The sequence below is a fragment of the Tinamus guttatus genome, unplaced genomic scaffold (genome assembly GCF_059628265.1).
Source record: "Tinamus guttatus ecotype Peru unplaced genomic scaffold, ASM5962826v1 Tinamus_guttatus_pri_ptg000915l, whole genome shotgun sequence".
Lineage (NCBI taxonomy): Eukaryota > Metazoa > Chordata > Aves > Tinamiformes > Tinamidae > Tinamus > Tinamus guttatus.
The window spans coordinates 662,410-679,285 of record NW_028289449.1 but is presented as its reverse complement, the minus strand read 5'-3'; the positions used below and the strand labels follow the sequence as shown (position 1 = coordinate 679,285).

Genomic DNA, 16,876 nt, shown 5'->3' with positions numbered 1-16,876 from the left:
ATAACCACTTCTTTTGTACTGTCACTTCTAAAAAAACTTGTCAGTTTACTAGCAACTTGCTAGTGCTTTCAAAACAAATGCCTCTGGCACTGGATCTTTCCGACATCAGCTCCTTATTAGCATGAAGCATTAAACTCCAGGCTGATGCCTGTAACAGTGTTTGCAAAAATATGTACTTAGAGGCATGTGATCAGCAGGTAAACCATTCTATCCCTGAGCAGTAATTAGTGTTGGAAGTATATAAAGGCTGTACAAGCTCGTGTGCATCTTAGAAAATGAAGTTGGGAAAATGTTTTCAGCTTAACTTCAATGCCACCATTCTAAAGCATGCACACAGACTAGCACTTATTTTTACTCCCGAAGTGCTAACACTCTTATATGAAGCACCATGACTGCTGTAAAGGTGACTGAGATACTAAAAGAAATACATAAAACCAGAGCTTTCATTACATGGTTTCTTGCAAAATGAGGACTTAATAACCCCAGGAGATTTCTCCTTGTGCCCAGACATCACTTCTTTTAATGCCTGCCACAGAACTCCACAGAGATTTTTTGTTTTGTTTTGAAAAGGAGTGCGTCTTCCTACCACAATAACTTAAAAATGAAGAACTGATTTTGGAGTCCCTTGGCTGATAAAGGTAGACAGCAATAGTTTTGGAATTTTCATCAAGCACACTGAATACTAACAACAGATATATGATATATCCAATGCTTAAAAAAATAATTGCAAACTTTGCAATCTATGTCACTAGCAAACCTCAAATCTGAGTGGTGAGTTCCTCCCTTGTAAACCTTTGATTGCCTTGACATGAGAGATATCAAAACATCTGCCAGCTGTTGTGGCACCAGAAAAAGAAGGCTGCGACAAAGGACAACAAGCAATGACTTAACTCTGCATATAGAAATTATATACTTACCAGAGATTGAACTACTTACTGTATCTGATCTTTTCAGAGCATGTACCCTGGGCATTTTGTTGGCAGCTGCTAGAACAAGGTACACTTGGTAGGAAGGAGCACAGAATATCAGACATGCCCTTTTACTACCTGTTTTTTCCTTCCATAGATCCACATCAGGGAAAACAAACTCAGCAATGCAATAAGCAGCAATTACTGCATTGACATCTTACCAGCTCTTGCAGATATACTAGCAGTGAACCAGACAGAGCAGATGGAATCTGCTGCATGATACAACTTGCATAATCTCCTTACTGCAGAGGACAAGAATAAATAGTGGGTCAAGACAGAACACAGAAAAACTGCTTCAAGATTATGGGTCAAAGAGCTGGGTGTGACACTGCTGGGGGCAGGGGGGCACATGTAAACCTAAAAATTACCTTGGTGCACTTTGTTGAGATCTTTGTAGCTAGCTGACTTGGTACAAGAGCATAAAAAAATCCAACCCCATGCAACATAGCTACCTGCTCCTAATTAGAGATATCAAACTTTCTATTTCTTTCTTAAAAGTTCAGAGGAATTTACACCTCCTCTTAAAAAAAAAAAAAAAAAGTATTTTTATAAAACCAAATCACTGATGTGCCAGAGATCTTTCAGTAAGTTCAAAGTAGAATTTAAGCATGACTCTGAAGAGGCGGCAACTTTGGCAAACTTGCCAAATAACGAACTGAGAAAATAAACCAGACATCTCCATTTATAAGCTACTTTGCTGCATTTTAAGGTAGAAGCCACATTACTATCCCCTCAAGAAAGCACACACACTTTTGGGTAAACAGGGAATACAGAATTAGGTTTACTTCTGCAGCATCATAATAATTTTCCATATAGTTCCTGATTTGTTTTACATGCCAACTTTTAAAACACTAACCAATAGAGAGACTGTTGAGAGACTGTTTCATTCCAGGCTAGCAAAACCTGGGAGAAAAAAAAAAGGCAGGGGGAGCGGGTGAAGAAATCCCCTATAGACTGCTAAGCCTGAAAGTTTGAAATCAGATATAATTTTTAAATAGAAGTTTTTTCTGTGCACTCTTAACTTCATTACATGTTTGTAAATATGCTTAATTTCAGCTCAGTAATGGAAATTCTCTTGGTGAATTTAGTTCAACATAAATACTTGCACAAAGAATTCAAAAAAAGCTACAGTTAACTACAACATTTACTTTTGAAATATTCCCACTGAGTGAAATTTTCAAACATTTTACTTCTAGTAACTGCATTGATGAAGCTGAGGAAAAAATAAATATTTAGGAAAAGGTCTATTTGACACTTGTATGCTGGCATCTCCCTTCTTTGAAACAGAAATAATGTACGTTAAATGCTACAGACTGACTTTAACAAAACAATTACAACAAAGCATGAGAAGGTAAAAATCATTATGATGATGATTTTTTTCCTCCAGTGTTAAGATTCTAGTTAGAATAATTAAAAAAAAAAAAAAAAAAAGATTGCTTTAAAGTTTGGAGATCCTTAGTAAAAGGTTTCCCTGTAGCTTACCATCCTTGGACCCATGTCTCAGGCTGCGATGATCACAGCCGCCTTCTCCTTCCTTGGAGCAGTCCACACATTTCGCACAGTCACCAAGTTCTACAAAACAGTGTGATCTTTGTACACTTTGCACATCACTTGGTATACAGCAACACTAACTGCTTCAAACTGCAGAGACATTTATTTCTAACATGAAACATTTATAATCTGGTTCATAAGGGGACTTCTATTTACTTGATGTCCAGCACCTCAAATGAGTGCTCATGTTGGTGTCTGTTCACCAATTCTGCAAGTTGAAAGAAAATCTTGGGTCTAAGGCACCCAAAGCATTTTGCCATACAAATCATGACCACCCATTATCATGGTTCCTGATACTGCTTCCCCAGAAAATGTATAGTCTTTTCAAAAGTGAGGCAGCAACAGATACAACTAGTTTTTGAAGTGTAAGCTTTTGCTGTAGCCTCTGGGACCTACTATCTATACTGTTTTGGGCACGGCTAGCTAGTTGGTATCACAGTCCTTCCTTTGAGCAAAATCAACCTGCTACAGCTTTTTCCCTCTTATTGCACATTTTATTATATTTCTTATAAAAAAAGAGCCTAAGACATTTCCTGTTACTGCAATGTTGAAGCACTTGCAATAGTTTCAGATCGTTTTAAAGTTTCCCAATAAACATGTCAAAAGCAAAAAAAAAAAAAAAAAAAAAAAAAAAAAAAAAAGTGGAAGTTCCCAGGTTGGTGTAAGAAGGCAGATTCCAGAGGAGGGAAGACTGAGGTACAGATCTCCCCCAGCCTCCTATTTTGAAGCTGCCTAAATACTACCTCTGAAGCATGCCTACAAACTTAAGGGAGTGCACCCAAGATCTTTATCTCCGAGCTTTCTAGGGGACAGATTCAAATTTGTGAACTCCACCTCGGACCCATGCAATGGAGGGCAAATGCCTATCATGATCTTTGTCTGATTCTGGCTGGCTCTGGGCACGCTCTGGTTTGGGGTTCGAGGAAGGTGGGTCAGGTTGCTGCACAGACATAGTCCTGCGGAGATGGTTTCTCTTGCGCAAAAACTCAGGTTGGGAGTGGAGGCCAAAGCTGCCTTTTCTCAAAATCATCCGAGAGTTGTTTTTTTTGGGTCGTGAATGGAGACTGAACTCTAGTGAGGCCAAATGGGCTGCATAACCTTCACTGAGGAACTGAAACAGGAAGAAGAGAAAAAAAAATTATCTATTAATTGTAATATGCAGTAACCTAAAGACAGACTCCATATTAATGGGACATCTAGCTCGTTAAATTTGCTAACAGGCTTGCTGCTCCCCCTCTTCCCCCTCACTATTTCTAATGCAAACATTTGCACACACTGCGCATGCAGCTAGGCACACATACATTTTTTTTGCTCCTCATACGATTTCCTGATTCTATAACAAAACTTACTTACTTGACACTGTGTCTGGTATTTCTTTGTTGATCGTCCAACAATGTAGATTTGAGATGGCGACAGAGCCAAGACACTGTATACAGAAATATCTTTCATGGAACCATATGCAGCACAGATTTTGATGTGGCACTGAAACAAGGCAAATATTACTTCCACTGTGAACGCTCTGAGTATTGATCAACAAATACTTAACAGGATGATACGTGTTTGCAGCAGACAAGCTCACTGCTAGCAGTCTAATTCTGTAAACGACAGAAACCTAAATCTAACTGCCTGCAGGCCAGAACAACCACATACATATTCACGCTCAGGAAAGAAGTGACAGTTCATTTATTCTTTTGTAATAAAACACCCAAAGAGGACCATGTGTTATCAGCCTTCTTTACTACTTAAAATTGAGCAAAAGAATGAGGAATGACAAATGTACTTTGCAATAGCCAGTGAGATGCACTGCTCAAACAGAATGGAGATCTCTAACTTCACTGAATGACACTATCTGAAAAAGATTTTAAAGATATAAACATGTTTCTAGTACCTCCTGCATGAGATTCCGGAGAAAAATAGTCTTTTGTCGCAGTGGGTCATGAACAAGCCCATCTGAGAAGAAAATCATTCCTTGTGGAAAATTGTGTTGAGACAACCAAGAAACTACACGTTGCTTTTGCATATCTGGACGGCCAGTGATATAGATGATTAGATATCCCAAATCTTGCCAATGCCTGTCAGAAGCAGAAGACAAGTTGTGTATGTAAACAAAGAGAAATAAGAATCACAGGACAGGTCAGGTGTGTTTTTGCTCAGCACATATTCAATTAGGAGAAGTCAGACTAATCCTTCAACAAGTAGAAAGCAGAATGGTCAAGCCTTTGCTTCTACTGAGGAGTTAGGTAATAATTTCTACATTTTGAGAGACAGGGAGGAAAGCAAGCGACAGTGATGCACAACAGAGTTATATAAAACATTTTAAAATGTATTTAGAATAGGCTTTTTGCTGCAGGTCTACAGCAGGTCTCTTGCTTCAGTTCTACAGCAAGATTCCCTTCCATTTTGACTGTAAGGAATAGAAACCCTTGACAACCCTCCATCTCAGTGCAAGCTGCAAAATGATATTTCTATTTCTTTGTCCAGTGCAGCATTAGTGCATTAGCAAAGTGGATTAAAAGTCTCTCCCCACCTCACTTTCTTTTTGCCCACCAGAAAAACAAAAAAAACCTCTTGCATTCATAGTAATTGGTATTTTTAAAGTAAAGTGTGTCCTTATTTGAAGTTACTGAAACTTAAATTACACTCTTTGCTAATCATAATCACAGTAACAGAGACATTTACTGTTCCACACTTTAATATCATATTCCCAAGATGCCTTTTTTACAACAAAGTATACACTTCAAACTAAACCAAGGCACTTTATTCCTTTGAAAATCAGGCACATCTAATGTACAAGCAAAAAGAGAAATGCATATGTCAAGAAGCTCAGCCTTTCAAGATTTTTTTTAGTATACTATCTGCTCCCTGCTTTTTTTTTTTTTTTTCTTTCTCTCCCCCCACTCCCCCCACCCCCGCTATGAACAGATAAATCGGAGATTTAAAAAGAGGACCATGCAAACCTAACACTTACCTAACAACATCAACTGCTCCAGCTCGGACTTTGGGGTCACTTCCCATAATTGACACACTTGCTGCAAACGAACCGTCAATGCTGAAGACCACACATTCCATTCCTCGGGGAAGCACAGTCATATAACCTGTGGCACTGCTCTGGTCCCCTCTGGAGGGTCAAAGCAATAAGTACTTTTTTTTTTTTCTAAGAAATTATCAGAATGTATTTTCTGCATATTCTGGTTAAAACCTAAAATGAGCTCTGTCTGGATCTAGAGGTTCAAAAACATCTCAAATAGAGCTTCTGATTTCAGCCTTACATGAGGCAAATAAAACTTTCAGTTTCCTTTAGGAAAAAGCTTTCCAACAAGAACTTTGGAAGCTGACTTCACCAGACAATAACATTTGTACAAATACACTGAAAAACAATAACAACAACAACAACAAACAAACTCCTTCCCAAGAACCAAAAGAACCAAAACTTTGTATTTTTCTATCTGTACGCTTACAGAGTATACAAATGCTACGTATATTTTATATATACACACATTAATTTTCTGGCAGTCTACAATTACCATGAAATTATTTAAAATTAAGGAAAGAACTGCTGTATTTGTTTTCTTGGAATGTACTCACAGTTGGATAATTCTAATATTGCCCATCCCTCTATGTCTACAAATTATAATGGGAATGCCAGTTCAGAAAAGTAACACTATCCCCCTAATTCTCAAATCCAAAGAGAAGTACAATTATTGATGGCTTTTCTCATGCAAAGGCTAATATAAAGCATTTGAAATGCAATCCCCTGTTCACGACATTCCCCTTAAGAGGGCTGGATATTAGAACATTATTACAGCATTAGTGACTGAAAGTTCCTACCATCCCATGACCTCACATTACCTAAAAACTGTGATCTAAAGACTGCGCCTTTTCTCCTTTAAAATAAAAATTACTGAACCATCCAGGAATTTATACCTGGTGAGGCAGAGTCTTATAAAAATGTGTGCATCGCACCACAGCTTCATGTGCAAAGACTGGACAACTTTCCAGCCTGAAACTTATTCCTGCTGTCTAAAGCCTCTGGGCACTTAGCTCCTCATAAATCTTAATTTGTTTGTAAGCAACTCTGTCTTATTGAATTCATTCACTGTTGTGCTATATTGAGGCGAAATATTTATTCCTCCTGAAATAGCAGTACATGAGATTGTAAATTGACTTTGTACTTGATTAACTGCCAAGTAACATCACATTCTTTTTCAATTAAGTTCATCCCAGAGATTTTGTTTCCAAAGCAAGAATTCAATGAAAGTTGTAAGCTACTTGCTAGACGGGTAGAGAACTAAACTCTAAGGCACTGAACTAGAGCTTTAATATAAAAGCGTATTTTTATTAAACATAAGCACAGCTTTTAAAAACAGTTCTGTAGCTAGACTGACAAATCTTATTTCACAGATTTTCATTCTCTATGTTTGGCTTCATAGCTTTGAGCTTTGGGCTTTGAGTTTTTTTTAGAATTGCTTTACCATCAGGCAACTTGACTGCTTTCACTTCAATGAATTGTTTCTTTAAGGTGCTACATTTTTTTCATTTTAGACTAAACGTAGCATTGAGTAGAGAATTAAAGTGACTACCTCAACCAGACTGACATCAATAGATGAACACTTGCTGAGAACAGTATAATACACTTTGACCGTTCATTTCAGGAAGAAGGGTTTGTCATCAGTCTGAAGAACGCAGAGCCAAACTGCTTGCAGCAGTCTTTCCTCACTGAGCAGGCTCTGACTTAACCCAAATCATATATTCTTGCAGTCAAAGGGCTGATTATGATTAATCCCTGTGTTATGCAAGGCCAAGCGTCACTAAATTGAATTGCACTAAGGATTTGTGTTGCAGTAGAAATGAGACCCATTGAGCTGGACACCTCCAAAGTGGCAGGTAAAAACACAACTGGTGCTTAAAATCTAAACTGACAATGCAGTGAAAGGATGAAGTAAAGATGCCTTGGGTCATTGCTGGGAAACTGAAGCACACAGAAATTAGAGCCATTTCCCAAGTCTGTTGCATAATCTAGAACTGACTCCAAATTCCTTCCCCATTTTACAAACCTTGGTGTTCTCCTGACCGCAACAGCCCACCACAGCTGTAGTTCCACCTTAGAAGTATTACCTGACCACCATTTTGATAGGATACACGCCAACGCTGAGCCTCTTCTGTTTGGGTATCTTGTACGATATTCGACCACTGCTGTTGGATATCTCTGTGCCAAAATACACCCACCTACCCAAAGATGGTTCAGTCATGATGAAGATATCAACCTGCAAAAATGACAAGTAGTCTTCAGATCTGATAGTAGGTAGCACATCCCCTATTCATAGGGCCTGCAAATCTTGGATGACTATTAGTGTTCTAACCGTATCTTGTACTAAAAATCTACAGGGAAACTTCAAGAAATCTTACAATTCTGTAAAGTCATCATACAGCACCCTAATAATTAAAAAATGCTTCCTAATCCAGAATATGAGAGTTTATTACAGGCTTGAATATTTAAAACACACAGCACTACAGGCATCCAGAAGACATGGAGCTCTGCCAAGACCCAGAAGCAGGAAAAAGTTGATTTTGTCTTATGTGTGCATGTCACATTTTTGCAGCCTAAATTCTTCAATGTTCAACACTCAGTCCGATACTCTACAAGACCAGACAGTAGCTGTCATCAGGCACTTCAATTGGACATTCTCGTTAAATCTGCAGATATGTGTCTCTTGGATATAATTATAAGGTTACATTGGGATATAGCTTTAAACAATATTAAAACTGATGAAATTGAGAACGATTTTTTTCCTGGATGAAGTGTACAGTATTTATAAGTCAGCAATATTACCAAGATCAAACAATATGTTTCCTCCTTTCCTCTGATTTTTGACTGCAAAATTCATTCACAGTTTTAATACAGAGGCATAGCAACTGGTTCTTTAAAAGTGTTGGATGGTGGAAGCAGGAGAAAGCAACACTCTACTATAGCTGACCACAATCAAGATTTCACACTTCCAAGTAGATCATTAGTAAGAAGTCAAATTATATATTTTTTTGTTTTGCTAGCAGATACAAGCAAAAAAACAAAAAACAAACAAAAAAAAAAACAAAAAAAAACAACCAACAATCTGACTTCCTCACAATCTGAAAAGGAATGCAAGATCTAACCAGGAAGAGATTTTTTTTTTTTTTCCTTTTGTGAATCATGCTTTTGGCTTTGTTTTTTTATTCAACCATTCTGTTCTTGCCGCTATTTCCCCCATTTGTTTTACCTTTCAAGTCCAGGTGAGTTATTTTATGCCATTAAAATGAGCGAGATACAAACAAATAGTTTTCAAGTTTGAATTGGGCATTCTGAAACATTACAGCAACAACTATCATTCCAGGTCAATTTTTCTTTCTTTTTCTACAGCACTGTAAAAGCTACTAGAACAGTAAGACGCTATGATCATTGAAGTGTCCTGGCTCAGTTTTTCCCCCACCACAAGAACAGACCATGAAATGTAGTCATGATTTTATCGCTTCTAGTAAGTAATTTCTTCCAAGGGATTTTAATAACAGTATTTTATAAAACACCAAAGTTGTTATGAATACAGTTTCTCATTGCAGAAACGCAGCCTCTTTGCTCTTTCCTATCCATCTCAAATAGGAACGCAACTTCAAGGCAATGAACTGACACACAATAACGTGTAAAGGCTTAAGTGTGTAATGCACAGAGCGTACCAGGTCATTAAAGCACTGACATACACCTTTGGCCTCAGGAAAATCACTGCAGTGCATCTTCAATGCGGCCTACATATGCGCATTAAAATGCTAACTACGTCTTCTCCTTCACTAGTCAAACTCGACCTCAGTAGACGGTCTAAAGCTAAAGTGAATCCAGTATACAAACTTACAGAAATTCAATATGTATGTTTTAGGAGTATCTGGGAGAACAAGGGAAGCTCCTAGCACTGAACATTGCCACATAAAAATGGCATATCAAGCCCACCTCAGGTTGATTCACATTTTCTAAGAGGTCAGCAGATTGAAGCTGAAGCCATGTTGCAGGCCAGTTCCACAGAAGGATGGGAGAATGCGACGGGCAAAGCTCTCAGGGAGGTCCAAACTCCTTGTCTTGACTAGATCCTCATGTCAAGGACCAGGATGAGTACCAGGCCTCATTTCCATTATCACTCTACTGTACCTCAACATATCTCACCCAAATCAGAGGAGGTTCAAGGCAAATCCTGCCTGCTAATCACAGCACTGTAAAGTGGCAAAGCCAAATACTTCAAGAATAAGGCAAATCTGCAGGCCACGCTGCTGATTGACAACAAATCTTGCTCTAATTCCCACCCTATCCCAAATCAACAGGAGTTCAAGTAATATTTTTCCTCCTACTTCATCTTCCTTTTATTCCTACAGAGGAGGTAAGGTGGAAGGGAGAAGGAAAGAGCCATAATCAAAACTTTCAACAAAACAGGAGGAAAATGTGATCTTAACCTGCATACAAACTTAAATAATGGTGTTGCTTTATGTTTCTTTTCAACCCAATGGGACAAGATTGAAGAAATGTTAAAAATGTACTTGTGATCTATAACATAATAAGGTATTTTGAATTCTGCAACAGCATCTTAGAAGCAGCATACTGCCTATGTCTTTCAAGCCAACGCACAGAGGCAGCTGATGCAGCTTCTGTGAAAAGTAGGGAAGTTCTTATTTGGATGAGCTATCTGTCTTCCAATAGCCAACTTCTTTGGCTGGGGCTGAAAGGACCACCAGCATTCACCTTTTACAGGCCTCTGCTAGGAAAGTGGCAGTATGTATTATCGCCTCAAAGGTGCTGAGTGAGGCTTCCAAATACATCATGTAGAAAGACTCTGAAGGATTTGTTTTGGTTTTTTTTTTGTTTGTTTAAGCATCTCCAGAAAGTCAGCATATGAAGAAAAGAACAATTATTTCAAGCTCATTCATCATTTCCTTTTAGTGATTTGCCAAATGCTACAGCCTTTACTTCTTCCTCCTTCCTCAAAAAATTAATTCTGTCTCCAGTAGGAGGTGCAACTGAACGATAAGTTCAGAAATCACTGTACAGCATACTCATTCTTAACCAGAAGAGATGGGCAGCATCATAAAAGCAGGATGACAACTGGGAAAAAGGGGGGGTGACCAGGAAAGCCCAATTGCAACACATTTTTTCTGAAGTGATAGGGGTAAGAGACATACTTCTCTGCCCTATAATACCTTCTCTTATGTTTTGGGGTGGTACACTCAACAACTGTTTCTATGAAAGGGTGCATTGGAAGACTTTACCTTTTCACCCGTTAAAGCTACCATGTCCAGAGGCCCATACATAAAGCGCCCAACCAATACTTGTGGACCATCTTCTGCTGCAATTATATCATTAGCTCGGTGATTGGCAGTCACATTCTGAAATGAAAACAGAAGAACAGAAGGGCAGCTTTTGCAGAGCGGCTAACATCCCTACATTTTTACTATGAACATTGAGACACACAGAGCCCTGGACAGCTGGTTTGAGTTACGTCTCAGTGCATCTGCAGAGCATCTTGCAAAATCGGGTTCCCATTTCAGCTCGAGCCACAATCCCAGTAATGGTGAGTTCCTGAACACAGATTCCATTGAAATGCTCAACATGACTGAATAAAAGAGCTCTTCTAAGAAATACCAGTTATTTTTACTACAAGCGATTCTAAAGATTCACATGATTTATGTCAGATACACTCATGAGGTACTTTTGCATATTTTTAGTAACCACAATTTTTCACACTAAAAAGCAAACAATTTTAGCTGATGACACCACTGGAGGAGTACCTCCAAGTTCGCACTCTTTCAAACAGAGTATAAATTGTGGCAAAGACAGGACTCAAGCTTTTTGAATATGATCATGTTTAATCCTTACTTGCTTTTATGCCCTGAAGCAAAATGTACTCATGCTAACATACACAGTGGTGGTTTATTAAGAAAAAGCCAGAATTTCAGCTAGTCTCCAATAGAAATTTTCTTATGAGTTTTTTTTTTTTTTTTTAAATTATGTAAGCCCCTAGAAATCCTAAGAGGTTGATTTTGGTATTTCTAGCCAATATGGCATTTACAGAATGAAATAAATATGTATATATTTGGTTATGAACTCATGTAGCACATAAGAAAACAGGAGAACCTCCTGCTGAACTGAAATTTAAGGCTCTATTGTTATTTAGAGAAAGAAAAATATATTCTCCCAACATGTCTTGATAAACCAGGAGTAAATTGTTCCTATTCCCTAACTCTTAATTTGTTTGCCTTGAAATTTCATTTAACAAGTTTCAGCTATTTAGATATCTTCAGTTATGAAAAATTCACACGTTGAACTCCATTTAAGTTCCTGCAAAACCCAAGTTCTAGCTGCCATGGGTATTCAGAGTTGTACCTACTCTCAACTTGACGTGTGTCCTTCTGCGTAGCCATTTTTCTCGTGAATTGGATGGGCTTAGTGTTGCTGGATCCAGGCTGTCACTTTCCTTGAAATTAACATTTTCATACCTCATCACCTGAAATGATATCAATGTTCTAATAAACAGTACATGAACTGGGGAGTCCTGTACTTGGTAAAGAATAAGGAAATGCATTACTGCCCCAGTGGAATGATGCTTTTTTCAGATGAGCAACAAAGATTATTCCTGTTCTGGAGATTATTTTGGTTCACAAAGCCTTCAGCAGTTTTCACATTGCAGTGATTGTGGCAATGCTAGTTATAAACAAAGTTTATTTAAAATTTCTTCTAAAATTCTCCAGTGGAAAAGCAGTAATTGCTAAACCACACATTTAGACTAGAATCATTTATAGCAAAGGGTGCGTAGAAAGGACAGTCAGAAGCTGAAGGAGTCTTAGTATTTGATCAATTAAAAGCAGCAATCAAAATCTCTATAAGCAGTCTGGTTACAAGCCAAATCTGCTGCTGCACATTTCATTCTCAGAGGCTGAGTACAGCTGCACAATATGATTCTAGTCCTTTCTTAGAACTACTGAACACCACTGTCCATTCAGTACTGAGAGCTCTCTTCTCCCTCAGCAGCAGTTCTGGGTTGGAGGAAATTCAGCCACTGAGCTTCCGTTCCCTGAAACTACCAGCTGAGCCTCCAGGCAAGTAGCACTGTTGACACCAGCACTGGGAGTAGGAGACAGAGAGAGCAAACAGACCAGCTGAAAGGAGCTATGGGAGAGGCAGGCACACCAATCATTTAATTAACAAAAGCCATTGCATTATTTTTTTCTGCCATTTGTCAAGAAGGAGCTGTTTCAATATTCCATGGATATAAAAAAATACACTGATCCTTTGGCTAATCCAAATTAAACTGGATGTGATTGGCTTCTGAGAGTCGATTTTGGTTCTGTACTTATTCTGTAGAAGGTTTCACTCAAATGCCACTAAGCTATTCTCACACTACATTAGATTTCTCAGCCAGATAAACTACTCCTGAGGCACCAGTATTGCATTACTCCAAGTCACTAAGAGCAATTATCTCAGTACTGGAACAGAAGGCAAAAATCCATAGTGGGAAATCCTCAGAAGTCAACTGTGAAAAGAAAATGCGCAGCATCTTTAAATAGTCTATCATATTTACAGGAGAGAACACTAAGTAAGTCTTTTCTTATACGTTTCTGTTTTGGTCTCCTTATTTTTCTTGTTTCCTACACTGCTTACAGTGGTTTAGAGAACTTGTAATGCTGGAATACAAGGGTTAATTGTGTTAAAGGGAGAGGGAAAGTCTGCAGTATTTATCTTTCCAAATCCAACTCGCAATCCACTCTGATGCCTCCACTCAGCACAGCATGTAGGCCTACACTTTAGAAGTGAATGAGTTTGGTTTCTAATGGGACTGAAGGACTGTATTCAAAAGCCAAAGTGCACCTAAAGGTAGCAGAGGGTACAGCCCTCTTTCAGAACGGCATCTCTCATCTCAGTACAATCAGCAAGTCCACTACAAGATGCTACTGCACCTCCGCTATCAACAGACAAAATTTGCCTAACATATGTCTACAGAAGTTAATTTATGTATTTGCATTATCCAGACAACGTGTTATCTATAAATTCCTTGTGTGATACTCATTTCAAACATTAGCTCAATATCTGAATCCCTGAGGCAGATCTGACAGCTTCACACCATCCAAAAGATGACAGTTATATCCAGCTATACTGATTCCTCTCGATTTGATTTTCTCATGGGAGCAATATTTTAAAACTGCTGTTAGATCTTAGCTAATTATTTTATAGTTAGTAGGGATACACATAATAAAGCAAAAGGGGAAATAGCCTATTCCTTCAAAAGGCAATAGGAAACAAGCACATGTTCCAGGCCATCCTGATCTGGGGTTCAGAAGGAGGCAGCAAGGTGTGCATGGCAATGCATTGTTCCCAGCCACAGAAATCAATAGTGAGTACACCAGTCAGCAGTGATAACGGGGGACTGCTCTCCCCTTCACCTCTCCAGTAAATCGACATCTGTCATTCCTACATCAAGGTTGATGTGATGCAACCACAGGCAGTCATCTAATTTAACTAAAGATTAAAACACACATCACTCTCGGAAGATATGCTTAGCAAACACAGTTATTATTTGCTGTAGAGAGAGAGAGAGATCAATGACCTGTCTCAAAATGAATGCCACAACATCTGTTGATTCCCAGTAGCTGGCATGGAAAAGATGTGGCAGGGCCACAGTCGGAAATGCTGTCAGTACATCTGGACAGTACAAGGCATAATCTATCCGTTTTGTTCCCCACCACTTGGCAGTAACTACAGAAAGAAAAAAAAAAGGGGAGGGGCAGGGGAAGGGGGTTGCAAAAAAAAAAAAAAAAAAAGCATCATACTTAGGTTCTGTTAAAGGTATCAAACACAGGACTGTTTTCACTGATTACATCATCTCTTAAATGTCTGCAGCCTACCCAGTCCCATTGGATTGAAGTGTGGGGAAGCAGAGATCAGCCCAACATGATTCCAATTATTTTCTCATCTATTAAGAATAAATTATGATGTTTTAGAGTACAAATTGTAATGCTTCCCAAATAATTAACGCAATATTGATATAAGACTGACAATCCATAACAGGACAATAAATAATAAGCAACAATTTTTATCTGTCTGCAGTTCTTCACATCAGGAACATATTTCTAAAAAACAGTTAATATGAAGTCTTCCAAAACTGTTTACAAATGCAGTTTAATATAAGACTGTGACTTTGCTTCTATTACTTTATCCACTTCATTATAAGCAGAAGAAAAAGTTAAATTGTGTTATTTAAAATCACAGCAATTTACACTGTTATTCTCCCCAGATAGCCAAGCAAGCAGTTTTCCTCTTCAAAATAAAATTTTCCCAGAAAGGATGTGGGCAGAAGGGTTGAAGGCAGAAGGCTGCATCAGACAGCATGCTGAACCAAGCCTCACTCACTGTTGGTGAGGTATGCAGATGGCAAACTCTCTGTTGATCCCGAGGTTTCGCTGTTTGTGCTGACCAAGCTTGACCTCCTTGATTTTCCCTGCAGCTGACTGGATAGATTTAGAAATTCAGAACTCTCCTGAGGGAAAGGTATGTTCAAAGAGCTGTCCTCAAGGAACAGAGCACTGTGGTTGTGTATAGCATCACCTGCAGACAAGACAAATGAAAAAGCAAAACAAAATACACAAAAGAATGAACAGCATGTTTTCCTCTCTCCTCTCTTTAAAAACTAATGGCCATTTTCCTGGGTAAGATCAGATCATGGATGTCATTCATTTAACGACTATGAATGAAACTCCTTCAGGGGCAGAAGGACAGCATAGCACAGCATGACTAAACAGAGAAAGAACACTCTACTGCCATCGACATTAATGATACCTGAGGGCTTTGTTTAAGATCTTCCAAAATGAACAGTGATGCTGGGAGGTTATTTTATGGCACACTCAAAACTCTGCTACCTTGGAAGAGCTAAGCTGCCTTGGGAGCCCGTGATACTGCTCTTGTCCTTACCCTGACATGAGCAAAACAGCTTTAGAAAGAGTGCATTCTGTTCCTAAATAGAACAGAAATTTTATTTATTCATGCCACCCTGACAGACAGTCTATGGAATATGTCTGAAATGTGAGTTTAATGAAACAAAATAAACCCTCCTGCAGCATTCTGAAACACATGTATGAATATATGTGCACTTAAATCATAGTATCGTTTGGTTGGAAAAGACCTCAAGATCATTTGAGTCCAACCGTAAGCCCTTCAACACCACACCTGCTAAACCATGTCCCTAAGCATTTCATCTGCACGCTTCTTAACACTGCTAGGGATGGTGACTCCACCACTTCCTTGGGCATCCTGCTCCAATACTTGACTGCTCATTCAGGGTAGAATTTTTTCCTAATATCCAACCTGAACCTCCCCTGGCAAAACTTGCCCTATTTTCAGTAGTTATTTTGGAGAAGAGATCGACCCCCGCCTCACTACAACCTCCTTTCAGGCAGTTGTAGAGAGCGATAAAGTTACCCAAGCCTCCTTTTCTCCAGACTTCTCCAGCTCCCTCAGCTGCTCCTCATAAGGTCTGTGCTCCAGCCCCTTCACCAGCTTCATAGCCCTTCTTTGGGCACAATAAAAGCATTGATTGCAATTTTGCTTGAAGCAGCCTGTACCTCCTGCTGTACCTAGGAAAGGCAGAAGCCCAGACACCACTAAAATTGGATGCACAGCATACACACCAAAAGCACCTGACTTCTCATTATTTTTTTTGTAGAGGACAAACCTCCTAGAGAGGTTAAAACATAGCCAACAGGACCCAGGTTCAATACACAGAATACAAAGGAAAGAACATAAACCTTGATGATGTACTGCTTTACTCCTGAGTATATTTCTCCCCAAAAGTTGATACGGCTAGAAAAATTCTAAACTGTTTTGATGCATGCCTGAATATCTGAGTGAGACAACACAAGGAGCTCTTATTTTAAGAACTAATTCTACAAGTCCAGGTATCAAAGAGAAAAACCCATGTAGCCAATATAATCTATTCTTTGTGAACAACAACAAAAAAACCTTTAATTCAAAAATGTTCTCAAAGCACTTGCATTTATATGGGAGGATTTCAAGCCCACTGAAACCTACCCAACTTAAGTGCAAAAGACAGCCAAGAGTTAACTCTGTCTAGAGGTTTGATATTGGTATTTCATGGAATACTTGGTAATCGCTGCAGTTCAGGAGTTTTGCTTTAGAAAATATCCAACAGTGCTATGTGCTATGGAGAAGAATCTTCTGACTCAGTCTTAGATGAGCTCAAAAAGAGCATTTCTCATTCCCAAATCACTTAGAGAGTTCTCTGCTTCAAGAAGCGCTCTATATGATGGGTTTGTTCCATCACAACAAGGCTTGTAAAATG

General features: G+C 38.8%; 1 protein-coding gene across 6 annotated transcripts in view; it reads right to left on the bottom strand.

Moving 5' to 3' along the window:
* PITPNM3 (PITPNM family member 3) overlaps positions 1-16,876 on the bottom strand; it is a 73,852-nt gene that overhangs the window by 13,096 nt on the left and 43,880 nt on the right. For 3 of the 6 annotated variants that reach the window (XM_088537985.1, XM_010223956.2, XM_088537986.1), the window contains 9 exons: positions 14,932-15,126; positions 14,129-14,277; positions 11,915-12,031; positions 10,797-10,913; positions 7,635-7,783; positions 5,488-5,637; positions 4,408-4,591; positions 3,873-4,001; positions 3,173-3,630 (listed from right to left, as the gene is read on the bottom strand). In XM_088537985.1, coding sequence (XP_088394111.1) covers positions 3,322-3,630; positions 3,873-4,001; positions 4,408-4,591; positions 5,488-5,637; positions 7,635-7,783; positions 10,797-10,913; positions 11,915-12,031; positions 14,129-14,277; positions 14,932-15,126 — 1,499 coding nt within the window. In that variant the 3' untranslated portion in view covers positions 3,173-3,321. Of the gene's footprint in view, positions 1-3,172; positions 3,631-3,872; positions 4,002-4,407; positions 4,592-5,487; positions 5,638-7,634; positions 7,784-10,796; positions 10,914-11,914; positions 12,032-14,128; positions 14,278-14,931; positions 15,127-16,876 lie in introns of those variants that run through there. The other 3 variants (XM_088537987.1, XM_088537989.1, XR_015914105.1) reach the window with 2 other exon arrangements.